We start from the raw sequence: 22656 nt of genomic DNA, 5'->3' as shown, positions 1-22656 counted from the left end.
CAGCTGTAACTACTTTACTATTGATCTCTCTGGGGAGATTCATTCATGTAGATTAGCAACGGCAAAGGTCTAAACACTGCCCCTGCAGGGCCCCACTTAATACTTCCCCTCTGCTTTGACCAAATTCACTGTGGTTTAATTTTTAATTTATCTTTATCTAAGCCAGTGCAGTACTTCTACGCAGTCCATGCAGGTTCTAGCGGAAGCAGGAGACGGGTTGCTCATATCCAGCTCGAGCAAAGATTTTATGAAAACTCAGTAAGTTCTGCTCAATGTACCTTCTATATTGGCAAGAAGCCTCAAACATCCACCTGATTTGTAGAGTGGTACAGCTCAGAGTCCCAGCCGAGATCCGAGCCCCATTGTGCCAGGCACTGTATATACACAGTATTATTTAATATATGCATTGTGGTAGCTCCCATCAGTCCCCATCACTGACCAGGATCCCATTGTGCTAGGTGGTATACAAACGCAGAGCAAAGGGACAGTCCCTGCCCCAAGGAATTTACAATCAAAGTAGAAGACAATCGATGGTGACAGACAGACAGACGGACGGAGGAGTACAAAGAAACAATGAGACAATATCTGTCAGCCTGATCGGCTGTGATCTCAGCATACCAGCAGGCTGACCATTGTCAAGAATTGAGGAGGGTTTGGAAGGAGGGATAATTGGTTAGTTTTGCTGATTCTGCCAAGGTGGGAGACAGCACGAAGGTGCTTGTTAGAAAATTGAACAAGTGTGTGATGGAGGCCAGCAACGTGGGCCGATCAGAGGCAAGAATGGACATCTCAATTGCAAAGAAGTGAGGCTGTGTAGGGTGAGATGGACCGTGCAGGGCCTTGAAAGTGAAGACAAGCAGCTTATGCATGATGCCACAGAGATATGGGAACCGGTGGAGGGATGACATGGTCAAACCTGCAGGCCAGGAGAATGATCTTTGTAGCAGCATTCTGAATGGAGATGAGGGGGCAAGATTGGATTAGTCAAGGCCAGAGAGCAGAGAGTAGGATGTTGCAGTAATCAAGGCGCAAGATAATAAGAGCTTGGATGTGGATGGATAGGAAAGGTCGTATTTTAGAGATGTTCTTCAGAAAGAATCTGCCAGATTAAATCACAGCTTGGATGTGAGGACCCACAGAGAGGTCCGAATCGAAGACGACTCCCAGGTTCTGGGCCTGAGAGATAGGCAGGATGGTGTGGTGTCCAGTGATTAATAAAGGAGGTAGCAGGGAGGGTTCTGGAGGGGAGATTAGGAGCTTTGTACGTACACACACGTTCTCTCTCTGTGTGGTGGAACTTGGAATTAAATGTAGATCTCCTGAGTCCCAGCCCAGTACTTTAACCACAAGACCATCCTTTCTGATACAGTGTCATCTAGAAGCATACATACGGCCTATCAAGTAGTCACTAACCAGAAACCCACAGTTCCTCCAATCATTGGGAACCACATAGCATTTGATTATATAAAGTTGCTCATCAGTTCTGACATCTCTCTCTAGCTTTTTTTGGGGGGGAGAACTAGGGCAATTATCACGATCTCCGACCCATGAGTTTTAACTGGAAAACGCTTCTAATTCTCTAGAATTAAAGCAACCGTTTTAGAGACTATATTTTAGAGCTTACTGGAGTTGTGCTTAAACTGCAGCAGCATGGTGTTTGGTCTTGAGGAGGACAAAATAAGGGACTTGGATATAGGAAAGTACGGGGCTGATCACTTGAACTGGAGCAAACATTTTTGGTGGGGGAGGGGAATTGAAAATATTGTTTGGCAATTTGTGTTCCTTGCATTCAAACTGTCCTGTCACTTTAAAATCAAAAGTGCCGTAAAGTGTTGATTCCCAGAGCTAACGGCACCATCCATTTAAAAAGAAATTAAAAAGATGATAGTTCATAGAACTGGAGGCCATTATCTCTGACATCCTGCCATAGAATTTCCCCTCAGAATTCCTGCATCAAACCCATCATTTCTGTTTGAGTTGCAGTGTGTCTTTTAGAAAGATGTCCAGTCTTGATTTAAAGACTTTGTGTGATGGAGAATCCATCACGTCCTCAGATAAGCTGTTACAATGATTAATTACCTTGAAGGTTTTTTTTTTTTTAAAAAAAAAAAAGTGTGCCTTATTTTTTACTCTGAATTTGACTAGCTTCCAGCCACTGGGATCTTTTTATCTGCTAGATCAGAAATCATCTTCCTGTTTAGGTTACTCCATAGACTGTGTTCAACTCCCATCTCAATTTTCTCTTGGAGAAACTAAGTAGATTCATAGATACTAAGGTCAGAAGGGACCATTCTGATCATCTAGTCTGACCTCCTGCACAATGCAGGCCACAGAATCTCACCCACCCACTCCTGCGAAAAACCTCACCTATGTCTGAGCTATTGAAGTCCTCAAATCGTGGTTTAAAGACTTCAAGGAGCAGAGAATCCTCCCTTAAGTGACCCGTGCCCCATGCTACAGAGGAAGGTGAACACAGTATTCCAGGTGAGGTCTCACCAGTGCCTTGTATAACGGTACTAAAACCTCCATATCCCTACTGGAAATACCTTTCCTGATGCATCCCAAAACTGCTTTAGCTTTTTTCACAGCCATATCACATTGGCAGCTCATAGTCATCCTATGATCAACCAATACTCCAAGGTCCTTCTCCTCTTCCGTTACTTCTAATTGAAGCGTCCCCTGCTTATAACTAAAATTCTTGTTATTAATCCCTAAATGCATAACCTTACACTTCTCACTATTAAGTTTCATCCTATTACTATTACTCCAGTTTACAAGGTCATCCAGATCCTCCTGTATGATATCCCGGTCCTTCTCTAAATTGGCAATACCTCCCAGCTTTGTATCATCTGCAAACTTTATTGGCACACTCCCACTCTTTGTGCCGAGGTCAGTAATAAAAAGATTAAATAAGATTGGCCCCAAAACTGATCCCTGAGGAACTCCACTAGTAACCTCCCTCCAGCCTGACAGTTCACCTTTCAGTAGGACCTGTTGTAGTCCCCCCTTTAACCAATTCCTTATCTACCTTTCAATGTTCCCCATCTTTTCCAATTTAACTAATAATTCCCCATGTGGCACAGTATCAAATGCCTTACTAAAATCTAGGTAAATTAGATCCACTGCATTTCCTTTGTCTAAAAAAATCTGTTAAAAAATAAACTAGGCTTCTGTACACTCTTGTCGTAAGGCAGGTTTTCCAGACATCAACACATGCCTGTCACTCTTCTCTGACCCCTTTCCAGTTTAACATCCCACTTTCCAAGATGCTTGAGGAGGAAATAGCTTGCCCCCACACTGGCACTCAGATGCACTGAGATTCCATTGCGATAGTTACGTAGCATGGGAGCACCCGCAGGATGGTCAGGCATCTTGCAGACACCTGTCTTCAAAAGGGTACGGTGATAGACATGCTGTAAGAATCTAAGAGGTGCAAAATATGTGGCAATGAGCATGGTGGACAGGAGCAGGTCTTAAATGTTCAAAAGCTTCTCAAAACAGCTTGAATTAATTAACATCTCTAAATTGCTTTGAGATCCTTAGCTGGAAAGAGCTAGAGCTGTGTAAAGTGTCCTTCTGCACGCAGAATAAGCAGGGCACCTGGATGTTCTCGCAGCAACGTTAACTTCATCACAAGTTAAAGAAGTATGGGCTGGATGAATGGAGTGGATGGATGAATATGGATGAATCCACTATAAGGTGGATAGAAAGCTGGCTAGATTGTCGGGTTCAACAGGTCAATGGCTCTGTGTGTAGTGGGCAGCCGGTATCAAGTGGAGTGCCCCAAGGGTTGGTCCTGGAGTCAGTTTTGTTCAATATCTTCATTAATGATCTGGAGGATGGCGTGGATTGCACCCTCAGCAAGTTTGCAGATGACACTAAACTGGGAGGAGAGGTAGATACGCTGGAGGGTAGGGATAGGATGCAGAGACACAAATTAGAGGATTGGGCCAAAAGAAATCTGATGAGGTTCAACAAGGACAAGTGCAGATTCCTGCACTTAGGACGGAAGAATCCCATGCACCGCTACAGACTAGGGACTGAATGGCTCGGCAGCAGTTTTGCAGAAAAGGACCCAAGGGTTACAGTGGACAAGAAGCTGGATATGAATCAACATTGTGCCCTTGTTGCTAAAAAGGCCAATGGCATTTTGGGATGTATAAGTAGGGGCATTGCCAGCAGATCGAGGGACATGATCGTTCCCCTCTATTCGACATTGGTGAGGCCTCATCTGGAGTACTGTGTCCAGTTTTGGGCCCCACACTACAAGAAGAATGTGAAAAAATTGGAAAACGTCCAGCGGAGGGCAACAAAAATGATGAGGGGTCTGGAACACATGACTTCTGAGGAGATGCTGAGGGAACTGGGATTGTTTAGTCTGCGGAAGAGAAGAATGAGGGGGGATTCGATAGCTGCTTTCAACTGCCTAACAGGGGGTTCCAAAGAGGCTGGATCTAGACTGTTCTCAGTGTTAGCAGATGACAGAACGAGGAGTAATGGTCTCAAGTTGCAGTGGAGGAGGTTTAGGTTGGATATTAGGAAAAACTTTTTCACTAGGAGGGTGGTGAAGCACCGGAATGCGTTATCTAGGGAGGTGGTGGAATCGCCTTCCTTTGAAGTTTTTAAGGTCAGGCTTGACAAAGCCCTGGCTGGGATGATTTAGTTGGAGATTGGTCCTGCTTTGAGCAGGGGTTTGGACTAGATGACCTCCTGAGGTCCCTTCCAGCCCTGATATTCTATGATCACTGTGCACATCTGGGCCAAGACTGTCAAAGCGTCCGGTGACACTGGGTGCCTCTATTTCTTGGTGCTTAGCTTGGGACCCCTTTCCAGCAGGTGGTGTGGTGTTCCTTCCTCTCTGTTCCTACTTCTGGAGGTGAAGGTTGGGCCAGAGTGGGTGTTGCCCATCGGTGCTGGCCTACAGAAGATTGCTTGTGCCTATAGCTTATCCTGGAAACAGCTAGTGCACGGTTTTTTACATTATAAACATCGGAGTCTTGAAAGAGTTTGTCCAAGAAAGATACAAGGGACCGTCTTTATGTTCGGTGTTTGTACAGCACCTAGCACAATGGGGGTGCTGGTCCATGAATGGGGTGCCTCGGTGCTACTGCACTACTTTATTATTTGTATCTGAGAAAAACCTATAAAGAGAACAAGTTTGGTGGACAATGTTATACCCTTTATTTCTCAGCAACTAACAGTTGGGAGGACTGCAGAATGCCACAGGGGTTATGATTGTGGCTACTTAGCTGTTGTCCTGAGAACTGTGTTAGTTTTAAAATTGTGCCCATTTGTAACTATGAATAAAAGGGGAAAAAAAGGACCTAGGCCCTCTCCGAAATGCCAGGTGCTGTTTCCTTGGTAAAAGTCACAAATTCATCATGAATACTGACCCATCTGCCATTGCTACAAATCCCACCCTTGTAAACTACAACAAGTTCCAAAATCATGTATCTGGTTCCTCTGGGACTTGAGTAACTCCTATTTACCCTGGGCAGCCTGTTTATCTGGTGTGTTTCATAGTTTACTAAACATACCCTGATCCTAGAATAAACTGGAAGGGTGAGTACATCTCTCTTGGCATTGGCTGTACCTATATTTATGTTTCTGAAGTGCCTTTCCTGGTATGCCGTCAATACCGGAGTCACTGTGACATCCTGTATTAAAAGCAGTGTGCTGGTTTCATTCAGCTGTATTTGAATCCTATTGATCTCTCTCGCCCATTTACAGTGCATGGGAAAACACTTCTATGTCTCAGAGGGGTAGCCGTGTTAGTCTGTAGTAGTAAAAACAACAAGGAGTCCTTGTGGCACCTTAGAGACTAACAAATATATTTGGTTATAAGCTTTCATGGGCTATAACCTACTTCATCAGATGCATGGAATGGAAAATACAGTAAGCAGGTATAAATATGTAGTACATGAAAAGATGGGAGTTGCCTTACCAAGTGGGGGGTCAGTGCTAACAAGGCCAATTCAATGAGGGTGAATGTGGGCCATTCCTAACAGTTGACAAGAAGGGCTGAATATCAACAGAGGGAAAATTATTTTTTGTAGTGACCCAGCCACTCCCAGTCTTTATTCAGGCCTAATTTGATGGTGTCAAGTTCTCAAATTAATTCCAGTTCTGCAGTTTTTCGTTGGAGTCTAGTTTTGAAGGTTTTTTTGTTGAAGAATGGTGACTTTTAAGTCTGTTATTGAGTGTCCAGGGAGATTGAAGTGTTCTCCTACTGGTTTTTGAATGTTACAATTCTTGATGTCTGATTTGTGTCCATTCATTCTTTTACGTAGAGACTGTCCAGTTTGGCCAATGTACATGGCAGAGGGGCATTGCTGGCACATGATGGCATATATCACATTTGTAGATGTGCAGGTGAATGAGCCCTTGATGGCGTGCTGGGTCCTATGATCGTGTCCCTTGAATAGATATGCGGAGAGAGTTGGCAACGGGGTTTGTTGCAGGGCTTGGTTCCTGAGTTAGTATTTCTGTTGTGTGGTGCGTGGTTGCTGGTGAGTATTTGCTTCAGGATGAGGGGCTGTCTGTAAGCAAGGACTGGCCTGTCTCCCAAGGTCTGTGAGAGTGAGGGATCGTCCTCCAGGATAGGTTGTAGATCCTTGATGATGCGCTGGAGAAGTTTTAGTTGGGGGCTGTAGGTGATGGCTAGTGGCGTTCTGTTACTTTCTTTGTTGGGCCTGTCCTGTAGTAGGTGACTTCTGGGTACCCTTCTGGCTCTGTCAATCTGTTTCTTCACTTCCCCAGGTGGGTATTGTAGTTTTAAGAACTATCAGGCATTCTATGTCTGCCTGCTAGTGGCTATGGAAAGCCATTTAGATTGAGAACCAAACAGTGAGAGGTGCCTTGTAGGTTGGCTTTTAGAGAGAGCTTGGTGGTTTGTTTTGTTTAATAGCACTGCCCTGATTGTCCCTACCTATTGTGATATGGTTTGTTTGTATCTCACGGCTATTAAACGTGAACATTGCCATAACTTTCTACACCGTTCCTCTTTGCACTCACTCTGCAACTCCCTCCTGAGTCTGCATCCACTGATTCCTCACTGAATCTCTCTCTGGAATAATGGCATCATCCTAGACCGGCCTGTTCACACTGCTTTAGCCAATGCTTCATCTACAAACTTGTCTCCCTCCCCACACTGCTGTAACGACTGTGGTTCATGGAGCACTTTGCATTGCATCTATGAGAATGATCATCGCTCTGTATTTCTTTTAATAGGGTTCTCTCTTTAGTCAGAGAGCAGAGCCAGGTTTGAATGTAAATGGGATTTTAATAATGAAACTTAGGGCTGGTGACAGATGTGTACTGGACAGGCCCAGTGGTAGAAGGTCCATGCGTCCCCAGAAAACATATAGCAAGGAGTGCTCTGATGTCTCTATCCTGCCTGGATCTGGAAGGACCATCTCTAAGAGTGTGAAGAGCACCTAGTCCTGGCCATGAACACCTGCACATTTAGGAGTTGGACTGAAAGCACTGGCTTATTTCACCCAGAGACTGGCCATCTCCTGGGCAGTGATTTTTAGCCACTTCTGCTTGAGGTCAAACCTAAACTAGTGACCGAGATCTGAACACCACTTGTATCCTAGGAGCCATCCAGGCCCCCCGGTAGAATTTTGTGACCGGAGGAAAGAGACACAGGTTAAATGGGTACAAAAGTGTGGGTTTTCCTGAATGTATGTCAATACTGATTACAATTGTTTGCCATAATCAAATTTAAAAGACTGAGAGAGAGAAAATTGCTACAGAAACTCTTTTCTTTCAAGGCACTTAATGACCAAATGTTCTTTCAAATTAAATTAGCAAAAATTAACCCTTGGGACTGTGCCCACACACATACACAGTCTCTCAAGCCGCCATTGTTGAGCCTGTGAGCCAAAAATAACTGTTCTTAGGGATAATAGTCCGGTGGCCTGAAAAGAACATTGGGAGCCAGGAAGTTCTGAGTTCCAGTAGTTGGTAGCTTACTTTTGACGATGAGAGAAAGAAATATCACTTCTCTAGTAAGGCAAGTAGCTTAAATCCTGAAGATGGTCTTAGGAGCTTTCCCAATGTTAAGGTCATTGAATGGTCTGGTGTAGGAGTTTAAGGAGATATCTGTGGTTCTTTCAGTGGTTTCCTATTTAATACGTGAAGTAAACAGTTCACTGAAAGTCAGTCGAACTGTGTCCTTTCATTCTGTCAAAAATCTGCTTGGCACAAATCAGCAAAATTTTGGAGTTTGCTTTGTGGATGTAGCATAGTTGATGGATTAGTGCATGTGATGATGACATATGATGTTCCAGAAGATGTTGTAGAATATCGTCCTCCATGGGAAGAGGATTAGACTAGATGAGCTGGAGAAAAAAACCTGAAACCTCGTTTGTGGGTAGCATGGGATAAAAACACATTATGATTAACCTTCAGTTCTCCACTTCATGGTAATTGGGAAATGAACTGCTTGGCCAATGGGAAAAGCCCAATTTGTTGTCATTCTTAGCTTACCGTTCAGTGAACAACTGAAGTTTAAATTACTGGTTTGGTAATGGGATGTGATTTCAGAGAGAGGAAGAGACATTGAGAGGGAAATGAATTGTAAGGGTATGAGTGTCTGTGGCGAGAAGTGATGAAGGTAGGCAATTTTTATGGGTTACAATAATAACCCTTGAAAAAGAGCCCCAGAGAAATAGGCATGTATTTTTCATGAGGGTGATTTACTGTGTGACCTTGGGGTAGTCATTTATGCCTCAGTTGCCATATCTGTAAAATGGGACAAATAGTTCATAAAGGGGATGGTGAGGATTTGCCAATTACTTGTTAAGTTCTCCAAGCTCCTCTGGTAGGCGGGGCCAACAACTGCAAACTCACAACCTGCAGTTGAAGTATGACGTGTGCATATAAGTACAACCACTTTGCGTGTGTGATTGAGGAAATGGTCTGTCACTAGTTTCTGGTGCAGGATGGAAGCTGACCTTCAAGCCAGTCTGCTTCTGGCTCTTGCCTGTGGTTGGTTAAGGCTAATGAACCGTCGGTGGCAAAAGCTAAGCAGAGTGGATGTGAAATCTGGAGACGCCGAGTGTTCAGTGCCCAGAGGCGTCTGATCCAATTGCATGTCTCCATCAGGGAGGATGGAAAGGGGTGGGTGGGTGCGGCCTGGCAAGGCTGATTGTCCTTGAGGTTGGGAAGCAGATGAGATCGGGGCTCTGGCCACCACTTCTGTGTTATGGCTGACTGAGTTAGACTCAGCCCAGTACTAAAGTTCAGATGACTGTGCTGCCGAGTGACGCATATTGTCGCCTCGCACGTCTGTGTATGAGTAACGTCACTGCAGAGCTGTGCCTCTTTCACATAAGAGGAGGGGACAAGCCCCGTGCAATCTGAATAGCCCTTGACTCACTTCAGTTTTACCGTAAGTGAGAACTAAAACTCTGGCCACTTGATTGTTCCCAGAAAATCTGACTTAGGGCAAGAACAGTGACAGCAGAGCAATGAATGGACCAATCTAGATGGGATAGGAAGGGTATGGAGACTCATGCATCCCACATCCTCAGCTTGCTCACCAGCTATGCTGTACCAGCGATAACCATGCCCACTGTGTTTTTACCTGGGCAGTGTTGCCCAGTGGATGGAGCACTGAACAGGGACGCAGGAGATCTGGGTTTTATTCCTGGCTCTTCCCGGGGCCTGCTGGGTGATCTTGGCCTAGTCCCTTTGCGGCTTGGCTTCCCTGTTGGTTAAATGGGGATAATGATCCTGACCGCCTTTGTAAAACGCTTTGAGATCTATGTAATAAAGGGGTTACTACTTGGTATCGAGTCCAAACCTTGCAATTTCCCCTCCAACCCTCTCCTACATTGCATACTTTTGTCCTGAGGGCTGGTGTGTGGAGTATCAGGGTAGTGCGTGCAGTGTAAGAACTGGAAACAAACAGAATAGGTATCTTGAACTGGGATTTCCTTTTGGCTGTACTTTGCTGGGGAAAGGGCAGCATGAAACCTCCGTAGTCCTTCATGTTTTTACATGCCTGTGTGCAGCGTAGAGGGAAAGACTGTCCTGCACCTGGGTCCAGTCTCAGCCAGCAGAACCTTGGCTGAGCCTGAACTGACTTTTGGATAGCAGCTGCCAGGTTTGCTCATATCCCAGGTTTGCTTACGAGGGTTTGTCTTTGGGGCAGGGAGAGTCTCTCTGCTCAGTTGTGTACCGCACTGGCACGATGGGGTCCTGGCCCATGTTAGAGACTGTTGGGTGCTACAATAATACAAATAATAAATATTAATAATTTGTCATAGGACTAGTCATTCCCTGCTATCATGGCCCTGCCACTTTGCTGGTGCAGTCACAAGCTTGGAGATGCTAATATGTACAATAGGTCCATTCAGAATTCCATAGGCTGGCTGGGGGAAATCATTTGAACTTACCTGAGCGGTCTTAGAGACCAAACTGAGGCCCGGGGGAATGAGAGACATGAAGGGAGCATCTCTGGAGGCAGAACCAAGCTTTCCCTGTCTGGCCGCTCTCGCCACATGACACATAATTCGGCGAGAACTTTTTTTCCCGTCTCTTTGCTACTCTGCAATAGCATCTGTCTTGCTAATCACGTAACTAAACTCTTGCCTGCCTGGTGTGAATAACTTCTCTTTTCCATTGGACCTCAAGCAGTGACATCACATGTAGCATATAATTCTCTGAACATCATTTTAAGGGGTGCTCTCCCAGCATGTCTCCGTATGGCACCAGCCATTGAGCAGCTTTGAAACCCAGAAGTGTCTGAACCGACACTCACTGAAACCTTGCCTGGGTTTCTGATACAGAGTCTACCTGAATTCAGGCTATCCTTGCCCTTGGTAATTAATGATTTTTGGTTTGCCTGGTTAGAACTTTAGGAGGCAGCAGTTCTTTCTCTCTCATACAGAAACAGCAAAGTTCTCTAGCTGCAGCAAAGGGGCTGGTGCTGCTTGAAATAACGAATTTTTTTTGTAAATCAAGTCTGTTGCAAGATTCCTTTGCTACATGCCTGTCAGAAAGGAGAAGCACTACTTCCAGCACCCACCCTGGAGCTCTTCACTCCGTTCTATTGAAAGGCCAGGAGCCCTGGAGTGATGTGTGTTTAAGTCACTGGAGTAAGTGTTACAGGAAATTACCAAGTGGATAAAGAGCGGTTTTGGTTCTTTGTAAGCCTCCATTTTAGAGCTAGCTACTGCACTTACCACTTCCCTCCTGTATGCCTGGAATACAGTGACCAAGAAGCCAGCGAGCCTGTGGATAGGGAGACTTCTGTAGAAACAAACTTCCAAAGAGGCTACAAACACATGCACGCTCTTCCTTCCTTCAGCCCCTGAGGCTTTTGCCTTGCACTACCACTGGAGCAGGTGAAAGATGAGCAGATGGGGAAGGGGAGGTCTTTGCATAACAGGTAACCCACAATGGGACATAAGTGCACACCTCAGCTGTGCTTTAAGGCTGATGGCAGAGAAGTCACCGATGGATGACAAATGAGTGCCTCTCTCTGGCTTATTAGAATGGCATGTTGCTTTCCTTATGGGGGGCTGGAGATTTACGTAATGTGTCGTTCGGTGATGCAAAGTAGTTCCCAAAAGAAGGCTGAGAGAGAACAGTAGGGAAACGAGTATAAACATGGTGGGCTGGGTTCTGTTCTGTAATGGCAGTGTGAATACAGCATTACTGACTTTACACCAGTGTAACAGAATTACTTCTTCCTGGGGAACTTCAAAAGAAAAATGACACTTCTTTCAGCAGCAACTGTGCACTGCTGCTGTCTAGAGCTGGTTTACAGCTCCTAAGTCAGTTGCTTAGCTTAAAAGGCCTGGGAGCGGGAGGGTGGGGGGCTGGTAAAAGTAGAGGGGATACGAAGGAAGCAGACATGGGGCTGGCAGGTGTTCACTTTCCTCCAAATCTCTCTAGCCATGCATTTTCCTCCCCTTTCCTTTCAGCCCCTGTGGGTGTTGGAAGCAGTGTGTTGCAGTTCTGAGGTGCAGCCACTAAAACAAACCACCCCACTGAGAAGAAAACAGGGTTGAAAGATGATGATCACAAGTCAAACTCTAGTCTCATGAGGTTAAGATTTTGTCACCTGATATTCTTAGTAAAAGTCACGGGCAATAAAGGAAAACTAATGGAAGCCAATGACCTGCCCCTGACTTTTACTAAAAATATCCATGATAAAGATGCAGGGTGGTGGAGAGCTCCAGCCCCCCCCCCCGCACCTGTGGCTGGGGCTGCAGGGTCCCCCTGCCCTCCGTGGCGTGGGGAGCTGCAAAATTCCCCATGACTGGCAGTGGCAGCCAGGGATCCCCCCCCCGTCACCCACAGCGGCTGGGAGTTTGGGGACCCTATTGTTTTAGGTAGCAAGGGTACCTCACAGCTCCCTGCCACTGCAGGAGACTGCGGGACCCTGCAGCACCCAGGGCAGAAGTCACGGATGCCGTGACTAAATCGTAGTCTTACTCATGATCATCCCATCAAACATTTCCCTTTTCAACTCCGCCTCTGACGACTCATTCAGCACAAAGAGGCCGTGGGAATGTGTTTGTATGGGGAAGTGACCAAAATAGGCTGCAAGACACAATAGGAGGAGAACTGGGAGCAAAAAATTCCATCTGAAACTGGCCATTTTATTAGCGCTTGGAATGCAACAGGTAAAAAAGGTCACTCTACTCATTTGTAAGAAGCCTGCCCGCCTCTGGACCTGTGCAGAGAGCCAGTGTGTCTCCCTCCTTGTTCCCTTTTAATCCCCACCAGGTAACACTGTTTAAAGCGCCTAAAACAAGATGTGAGTGTTCCTGCCATCCACAGAGAGCTGGAGGCTGCCCGTGTCCATTTGATACAAATACATGAGGAGATGTGCATGTAAATGGCTGAAGTGTAAAATCTGTGCTCAGTCATGGATGAAAGGAAAATTAGAAAGGGGGAAAATAGCCACCAAAATTAAGAAAAGCAAATAGAACTGGTTTGAGGAGGGTTTTTTAATTAAAAAAAAAATCATCCTTGATCCCTCAAAACTGTCTGAAGGTCTTGTTTTAAAATATAAACACAATAGTTTCTCATTCCCCACAAGAAGCATTGTTAGCAATGGCCAGGGAATGAAACCAACACAGAGACTGCTGGTTTGGGTTCAGCCATCTGCATGACAGGAGGAACCAGAACAGCATTCAGGCTCTAATCTTGTGAAGGGCAGAACCTTCTCATCTCTGGGCACTGAGGGTATTCAGCAATGGCCCTACTGCCTCCGGAGTAGGGTATTTTCTCCTTCCTGTTTATACCTTGCAAAGACTATTTCATCTCAACTGCAGGTGGCCCTGATCCTCACACAGCAGGGACCGGAGATGCTGCTCCTTCCGACTGTGCAAGACCTCAAACAGTTACTTTAGCTGTCGGATTGGATTTCTAAAACTAGCTGCAAACTTTGTCCCCCTGTAGCTGGGAATTGAACTGGGATGCTTCTTGCTTGTAAAAAACAGAACCACAAAGGCAAATCAGTCTTGATGCATGTCTAGGTTTATTTGATCACGTCTTGCATAGCTCAATAATATCTATTTTAAATCATTTATGGAAGATTACATGTGCCAATTTCTAAGCATGTTTTGCAATTCTAATACACGCAATATAGCATCTAAATAAAGTAAGTTTGACTTTCCCTATGAAACCTAAAAGAAACTAGCCTAACATAGCAAATATCCCATTCTTACCAAGATTGCTCTTTTAGCAAGTACAGCAAAACACCTATTTATTCCGTATATAAAGACTTATCTTTTTGGATGTGAAAAGCACCCCTAACTTGCTCTGGTCCTTGAGAACTCATGTCTACTTTACGTTCCCAATCTTGCAAGTGCTGAGCCCCATATGCTGCCCCTGAAATCAATGAGAGTTGGAAGGTGCTCTGCACCACACGTAATCAGGCCCTGAGAAAGATCGGGCATAATCTCTAGAAATCTGGAGAGATTGTCCTTTCAGATAAAGTTGCCTTTAAAATGCTGATAAACATTACTTTGAAGCAGCAGCATAGACATGAGCTGGATACAAATCTATGGAAAATTGGCTGTGTTTTGATCACAATCTCTGAGAAGAAATACTTATCACTGAGTTATTCAAAGAGAGGAAATAGTGACAACAAACAAAAATGCTGCAGCTCAGACAGCCCTGCAGCTTCATAAGAAACAACGGCATGTTTACTTTAGAGAGTCCCGTTCATTTTAACAAACACATCAATACTTTGGCCCGGTCTATTTTTATTTTATTTTTGTGCGGCTGTAGCTCTCTCAATGTAGTTGCAAAGGGGGTAAATCCCCAGTAGATTCACTGCAATGTAAAACAGGATTTACACTAGTAATTTACTGGTGCACATCCCATTTTCCACCACAACAATATGGCTAGATGAGGGATTTGTTGCAGTGTAATCACATCCAGGGCAGATTTCTCTCTCCTAGACAAGCCCCCAGTCTTCTTGAACCTCTTTGTATAGACAGGTGCTGATTGGTCCTTGTGTATTATCATTTTCATTGCAATTAGTATTTTACTGTTTTCTACAGGCTGAGCAACTATAAATAGATCTTCATTGCTCATGGCTTATGGAAAGTCTTATCACTGACTGCGTATTCTGTTTATACAACCACACTTACTAACACATGCGTGTGGTTTGCTATGCAATATTAACCATGACGCAACAACATTCTTCTGGCCTAGAACGGGGATTTTAACTGAGCAAGAATGGACCATACTATTAACTATACAGTAAGGGCCTGATCTGGCATGCTACTGAGTACTTTCAATGATCCCTGCAGTCAATAGAAGTGGAGGGTGCTCAGCACCTTGCAGGAATGTGGAATCCTAGTAGGAATTTACAAGCTCTATATAAATCAGCTTACCAAGTATTTTCTTTCCCCCAACTAAATCAATGACTTTTATTAGCAGAGCAGTCACCTTCCCCCCAAATAACCCATGGTCAACAATTAACTCATTCAAGCTGAAAAGTAGCCCAGAAGGGTCAGACACTTACCCGCCAGGCTGCAATGCAAGCAAGTTTGCCCATCAGACATTTTGCATTGTGCTAACACATCCTTTGCAGCAAAGCAGAAACATTTCTATTATCGGAGAGTGCCCACTGCACTTCCACTGAGCTCCATGCTTATTAGCAACACTTCCCTCATGCCAATTAAATCCTAAACATTGAGTCCATTTCAAGTGTAAGTCAGTCTCCAGTTCAATAACGCCAGTAAAAAAGTCTGTCTGCTTTTACTCGACAGCACTCTCAGAGGCCTCAAGAAATGCACATTAGATTAAATACAGAGCTGAACAAGATCTTAATTCAATAAGAAATACAGCAGCAACACTGTTTTCCTGTCTCTGGATGACTGACCTCACAAAGGGTGAGATAATTTTTTGTAGGCTCTTGCAACAAGCCATTTCAAAGTCTAGTAAAATCTGTAGTCTTTGATCACTCAAAAATTTGCTAGAGCATGAACAATTTTTTTTAAATAAAAGGCCATTGTAAAGGCCACTGATGTCAAGGGGTCAGTTTTCCCTATTTCATGGGAGGTTTAGCCAGGCTAGTGTGTTGGACTTTGAAGAGGTTATGAGGTAGTGCTTACATCAAAGTAGGGTCCCAGCCTGTTCCCCAGCCCTCAAAAGCTACATGAAGTTGTTAGCTTTCAACAGAACAGTCCCCTACCTCCTACAGGTTTGTAAAGCAAATCTAAATGAAATGAGGATGAACTCTTCCCAAGTTACTTTGGAGATTCCTAAAGCTTCAGACACCATCACCCAAGGGAATACACAGAATTTCTACGATTCCAGATGGAATCTGCTTCCTTACACTTATGTTTTGCAAAACGACACTCCATCATTGCTGCTTCTAATCTACAAGTGTCAGAGTGGGGAAGGGATCATTGCTTCTCCATCTTACAAAGCACGAAGGTAATCTTAGAAGGTTCAAGTCAAGCAGCTGTCTGTGCACAATGGTCATAGCAGGGACAGCAAACGTGGGAACAAGTGTGGCCAAATGCTATTGATGGAATTAACAGTCCCTGGGGATGTGAAGAGCCTCGATTCCAGCCTTCACTGCCACATATTGCCATTGTCTCCATTCTCATGGAACTTGTGCAAGTGATCAGCATACCTGAAAAGAACAAGTTAAATAACGAATCAGCACAAATTCCATGGCAAGACCCAATACACACTGAAATCAGTATGAAGCCAGACTGCCCTTCCAACAACAGCTATCATAATCAGGACCATAGTCTCTCTTACATCACCAGGAAATCCCTGTGAGTTAGTCAGAGCAGCTGAAAACAAATCATGGGACCTGATGTGGAATCTTTACTCACATCTGGAGCAGTGCAAATAACTGATTTTTGTTTTGTTTTGCTAGCCATTCTGAAAAAAATGGGGAAAAAACCCATTTTGGGTTGACCCAAAATGAAATTTTTTTGGCAAACTGGAAAAAAGCTTATTTCAGTTTAAAATGTTTCATTCGACTCAAAATGTTTTGTTTATTTTTTTTTAAATACTTAAAAAATGGGAGTTCATTTTGAACAAAGTAGCTTAAAAATAGCACATTTTTATTTTGGGGGGATTTTTAACCAAAACCATTTGGTGGATTAGACAATTTCTCCATGTTTCAGTTAATCTGAATCTACATTTTTCAGTGGAAAAAAAGTTGGTGGCTGAAAATCTTCACCCAGCTTTATCACATCCTCATTTACGCGAGAGGATTACTTGTGCACATGCGTGTTGCAGGATTAGGCCCTCACCTTCTGAAAATAGTAGTCTCCAAATTAATCGATCTCTCAGGTATTTGTCATTCTGCAGCTAATTTCAAAACTGGTGTTCTGCTCTGTAAGCCTATATAGATATGGTACAGCGGGCTTCCATGTTTATTGTCTTAAAGGTTTGCAGTTCTAATGAGTAAAACAGTCCCTCCAGCAAGCTGAGCCTGGATTGTTTTATTCTTGTGCATCTTCACCAGCAAAATGCCCTCCTTACCAAATTAAGGTTTAGGTTATATCTCTAAAATCCTATTAGCGATTGCTGATAAAGGTGTCATGATTAGAACTTAATAATTCTATTGGTTCACAAGAAGGAACAAAATTCAGCTCGCTCTGTCTGAACTGGTTTTGCCTTTGCAGGGCTATCAAGAGTCAACCTTTACTTCCGGTACTAAAGACAGTAGATAAGACTCTTAAAAGTAGTCACAGGTAACTGATCTGCTGAAATAAGGTGCTGTTTTTCAGAACAGAACTGCACTTTAATGCGACCGTGTGTTTAGAAAGTGATTGCAAGCCCAAATGTTCTTCTGGTTAAATCAAAGTTGCTCCTCTTCTCAAGACAGTAACTGTTTTGAAATCTGGATTGTACTGAATTGTTCTGTTTTCATACATACTTCTTGGCACAGTAAGCAGTGCAGTCCCTTCCCACGCTCTCACTCCAAGCAGTTTTGTAGAGTACCTGGGAAATAAGAAATGATGTTAACTGTTTCCCATTGCAATGAGAGGCCCCCTGTATTTACTTTCTGCTCAGTACATTAGTGCAGCTGTGACCAACATCTCACTTCTCTTGGCATAAGCCACCAACCAGACTTTGATGACCAACCCTTTGTGATGCTGTATTGCTTTACATAACCACAGGGTCTGATTCTTCCATTTCTGTTAGAGAAATGTTTGCTACAGCCTTAAAGAAATAACTGTCTGCCCCAGTCAATCAAACGCACACAGTAATGGGCTGGGTAGAATAGTAAGTGCATACTTTGGATGCACGTGTCTCTTGGTTTTTCATAGCCATAAACTATGCATGTTCTAGTGCAGGGGTGAGCAGTTACGGCCCGAGGGCTGCATCCAGCCCTCCAGATGTTTTAATCCAACCCTCGAGCTCCCGCTGGGGAGCAGGGTCCAGGGCTTGCCCTGCTCTGCGTGGCTCCTGGAAGCAGCAGCATGTCCCCCCTCAAGCTCCTGTGCGTAGGAGCAGCTAGGGGGCTCTATACGCTGCCACCACCCCAAGTGCCACCCCCACTGCTTCCATTGGCCAGGAATCGCAGCAAAGGGAGCTACAGGGGCGGTGCCTGTGGGTAGGGCAGTATGCAGAGCTGCCTGGCTACGCTTCTGCGTAAGAGCCAGAGCGGGGACATGCCACTGCTTTTGCTTGAGGGGGTAAGCATTGCCCGGAGCCTGCCCCAGCCCTGATCCCCCTCCTGCCCTCCAAACCAGCTTGGTCTCATCCCGGAGCACCCTCCTGCACCCCCAACCCCACCCCCACCCCAGAGCCCTCACCCCCTTCCGCACCCCACCCCCACTTTCATGAGCATTCATAGCCTGCCATATAGTTTCCATACCCAGATGTGGCCCTCAGGCCAAAAAAGTTTGCCCACCCCTGTTCTAGTGGGTTGATTTCAATACATGGTTAAAGAGCACATTAAGGAAGAGCTGTGTGGTAGGAACACAGTTGTTAACTACCACCACTACTAAGAGATTTAAATATACTACATGATTACATATGAGGGTTAATTTTTAGAAAATAGATCTGAACCAGAAGCTTCAATTTCCCTTCCCTTGAGTTTTAGGACTTTTGCCTACCAAATTTGGATTAGTTTTGCATGCTGTAATTTGCAACCTGTAATATGCAGAGGGTCTCTGCAAACAGAGCAACTTAAAGGGGAGAAAATAAGACTACAGGAATGGGAAGGCCTAAAATCCATGAATGGAAATAAACTGGAGAGTTAGCAGGAGAAGAGGCTACAGGGCTGTCCAGGTCCATTGATGCAATGTGAAATTAACAATAGGGAGACAGCATGGACCAGCAGGTCGGGAACTGGACTGGGAGTCAGGAGTCCTGGACTCTGATTCTGGCTCTGCCATGGACTTGCTTTGAGACTATTGGCTAATAACTTATCCTTACCAAGCCTCGTTTCCCCTCATCTATAAAACCAGAATATTGTACCTTGCCCGTCTTTGTAGTGTGTTCTGAAATCCATGAATGAAAAGTGATTTTCACTATAGCACTCACAGAGCCATAGAAGCGTATGCAGTGCCTTTCACTGAACCAATGGATAAGCAGCTAAAGAGCAGTTCTCAAGCTAAAACAATGATGCCTTTTGTGTCAACAAGAAGGGCTCTATTCCTTTTTGCCCTTCTTTAAACTCATCAACAGAAGTAATGTGCAAATGGCAGGCCTCTCCAGGGACCTGATTTTCAGCTGCACTGAGCACCCACAAATCCAGTTAAAGTCAACAGGAGCTTAGATTACTCAGTACCTCTGAAAATCAGCTATCCCTCCGTCTAAGTGCCATCTCCTGAAATGTTTAGCTTGTTGGTGTGTAGGTCTAGATACATCCTCGCTTCCATTAATGAAGAGGAGGGCAGTAGTATGGTGGCCTCTGTTGTACATTTCACTGGTCTGTTGACCATCTTTGATATTACACATATAATATGTGTGGAGTAGAGAAATGATTTAAATAAAACTTTACAATCGACTTCACCGAAAAGCACAATGGGGCTGCAAATGCAGGCAGAAGATCTCCACATCTGCTGCCGAAGCTGATGTGCTAATGCCTTCGTGACTTGTAAGAAGGTATTATCCTGTCACTGGGGAAATACTCCAATTCCACAAATACCATTCAGCAGGCCTCCAAATTAGGGTTCATTGAAATTCACAAAAGGGAGAAGAAAGAAAAGATTTGTGGAAAGGAGGGAAAGGAAGGCCTCTGTTTTTAGATTAAGGGGAAAGACATTTCTCAGATGGTAGAAGTGGATCAGACAGAATCATCCAGCCCATTGTGAAGTGTATGCAGTTGAAGCCTGATCCAAAGGCCATTGGTGTCAACAGCTTTGCAGCTCTGGCCTTCTGAAGTTTAGACAGAATGAGATTATTCCATCCATGCAATTATTATACCTAATAGTTTCCGGTTACATTTTAAACGTTAATGAAGCTTAACTTTGTATTTCTTTGCTCTCTTCCCCACAAGATGACTGCAGGTTGGTTTTATTCTGACAAAATCTGGGTAGAAACATTCGTTTGTCTTTCATCTTGTCTCATTTAATCATTGATGAGTTTTCCCTGCCATGACAGATAAACGCCCCAGAAATTCTGTAAATTAAACTTTAAACCAGGATAGACTGAAAAGCACAATGCCACTACAAATACAGGCTGGAGATTTGCGCATCTGCTGCTCATACTTCCTGTGCAACTCAGAAGCATTATCCTGCCACTGGGGAAATGCTGTAATTCCAGAAATACAATTCAGCAGGCCTCCACATTAGGGGGAACTGAAATTCACAAAAGGGGGGAAAAGACAGCTGTGAAAACAGCCCTGAGCACAAGGGAGCTGCCAGATTGAGGCCGCCTTTATCGACCTGCTCTGAGTGGGCAGCCATCCAGCTCCACTGGATCATATTGGGACTTTCCAGCCATACCCTGCAAACTGGCCCCCATAGGAGGCTGCCTGTGCTGAGCCCCATTAAAGTCAACAGGGCTTCCGGCTTGGATCCGATCACAGGATTGGGGCCATACTGACTGGGAAAGGCAAATCCACAGTTAGCAGCTTCCTGCCTTTGGAAATACAGATCAGCCAGGGGGGTTGTTGTGGAAACATCACTGGATCAGGGCACAGCTGCATTAAAAAAGGCAAAATAAGTCCAAGGTCCAAAAGACTGTAGCAAGCACATCAGTATCACTTCTTTGCAGTTATGCAGTGAGGGCCAGAATTCCAAATTGCCACAGCTAAGATACTGTGTGTTGGTTTCTTGCTGCTCGTGAAACAGCCGAGAATTGCCTTGGTCCAAAACACAACAGCATACAATGATGATACTGTAGTGTTTGCTAGTACTGGGGAATACCGTGTGGGCGGCTTTCACAGGGGCTAAAGCAACACAGCTACTAGACAGGGACACCTTTATGGGATATTTCTAGAGACTGGTAACTTTTCTATAGAGGTTTTAAACCAACCTATGGAAGTCTATAACCAGGATATAATTCTCTATTAAACCCAATAGGATGATCTAAATTTTAAATTGTCTACAGAAAGGAGATCATTGTCTATTCACCTGTATAGGACGTTTACAATTCTACAGGATTTTAAACCCAGGTTGTTTTAACACTATTAAGTTCCATAGGACTTTTCCCACAATGGAGTTGGAGATTATTCCCTCTGGAAGAGGAGACATTGCAGTGACCTAATTAAGACTTTTAACATTATGAAAGAGAGAGGTGTGTGGGAATGTATTTACACTGGTAAATGTTTAGAAACTAAAAATATAGACGCTAGGGGAACGTAGGACTCACTAGCAGAACTGTGTCCTGCAGAGTGTAAGGCAAAGATGATACCGTAGTAAATTGCCAAGAAAGGAAAAGCAGAGACTGAGCTCAAGAACCATCTCTATTTGTTTCTGAAGAGTGAACAGATTAAGGCACGTGATGAGAAAGCAGGAAGATGGGATCACAGTGAGCTAAATGTAGACCGGCATGTTGGGTTACAGGGACATTTCTTATTTCTAAAATTTCTTACACTCTGAACTTCATGTTGAATGACTAGATTAATAAAAGCCTTTAAAGCCCTGGTGAGTGGATGGATTGCCCTAATGCTGTCGAGTTGTAGGAACTCCCAAGGACTCCTGCATTTAAATCGGGCTAAATCCTATGCAACTATCTGAAAGCAGAGTGGTAAGAGACTAGCATGTCAACAAAATGCCAGTTTTGAAGAACCTCAGGGTATGTTGCCTACACTGCACTAAAAACCCTGCAGCACTGAGTCTCAGAGCCCGAGTCAATCGATTCAAGCTTGCAGGGCTCAAGCTGCAGGGCTGAGAATTGTAGTGTAAACATTTGGGCCTGGGCTGGGGCCCAGGCTTCTGCCCGAGCCTGAACATCTGCAGTGCAATTTTTAGCCTGAGCCTGCTGATCCAGGCCAGCCACAGGTCTTTTATTGCAGTGTAGAGGTACCCACAGACAATGTGGCCTCGCAGCTAGATCAGGGAAAGGTATCAAGAGACACGAGTTCTAGTCCCAGGTCTGCCACTTACACACAGTGACCCTAGGCGAGTCATTTCCCACCTCGGTGCCTCTGTCTCCCCATCTTCTTGGGTGCATTGTGCTACGTGTCTTTTGGTGCACTGATGCATGAGCTATCACACACTTACTTGGAAGAGGCAAGAGTACGTCTCCTGATTTAAAATGAAAAGCTGAGCACTTTATGGGGTATTTTCCTGCCGTTGTAAGCAGTCATTAGTTCCCCTTTTAGACCTAAACACTTACCAGGAAGACCAGGGAATGCAGCAACAGAGTGTAGAAAAATGCAATCGTGCGAGCTGCCTTGTTGGACAGGATCAGCCGCCCCTACAGCAAGATCAGAACGAGAAACAGATTCAGTCCAGCAAAATTACTTTGGCCACATTATTTTTATTATTACATTAACCACTAGAGGGGCGCCAGCTGAGCTCAGGACCCCAACGTGTTAAGCGCAGAACACACACAGCAGGAGACTGTCCCTGCCCTACAGAGCTTCCAGTCTAAATGGACAAGACAGACAAGTGGGGGGAGAAAGGAAGGATTTTGATTCCCATTTTACAGATGGGGAAGCAAGGCATCAGGAGAGAGCAAGTCACTTGCCCAGGGAAGATGGAAAAAACTCAAAGTCAAAGGAAGATGCAAAAAACTCTGCAAGGCTCT

The 22656-nt window shown here is 44.6% G+C and overlaps 1 protein-coding gene and 1 long non-coding RNA gene across 3 annotated transcripts in view; one reads left to right on the top strand and one right to left on the bottom strand.

Moving 5' to 3' along the window:
* The window catches only part of LOC122457010, a 55800-nt gene extending 40380 nt beyond the window's left edge, over positions 1-15420 (top strand). Inside the window, exon 3 of the long non-coding RNA XR_006276265.1 lies at positions 13299-15420. This is a non-coding gene — a long non-coding RNA (uncharacterized LOC122457010). The remainder of the gene's footprint in view (positions 1-13298) is intronic.
* Positions 13486-22656, bottom strand: part of CUX1 (cut like homeobox 1) — a 389353-nt gene continuing 380182 nt past the window's right edge. For both annotated transcript variants that reach the window (XM_038375269.2, XM_043499688.1), the window contains exons 21-23: positions 22243-22323; positions 17384-17448; positions 13486-16120 (exon numbers count right to left, since the gene is read on the bottom strand). In XM_038375269.2, the coding sequence (XP_038231197.1) occupies positions 16060-16120; positions 17384-17448; positions 22243-22323 (207 nt within the window). In that variant the 3' untranslated portion in view covers positions 13486-16059. The remainder of the gene's footprint in view (positions 16121-17383; positions 17449-22242; positions 22324-22656) is intronic.

Source organism: Dermochelys coriacea, chromosome 17, assembly GCF_009764565.3.
Source record: "Dermochelys coriacea isolate rDerCor1 chromosome 17, rDerCor1.pri.v4, whole genome shotgun sequence".
NCBI classification, from domain to species: domain Eukaryota; kingdom Metazoa; phylum Chordata; order Testudines; family Dermochelyidae; genus Dermochelys; species Dermochelys coriacea.
This window is presented reverse-complemented; position numbering and strand designations above follow the sequence as displayed.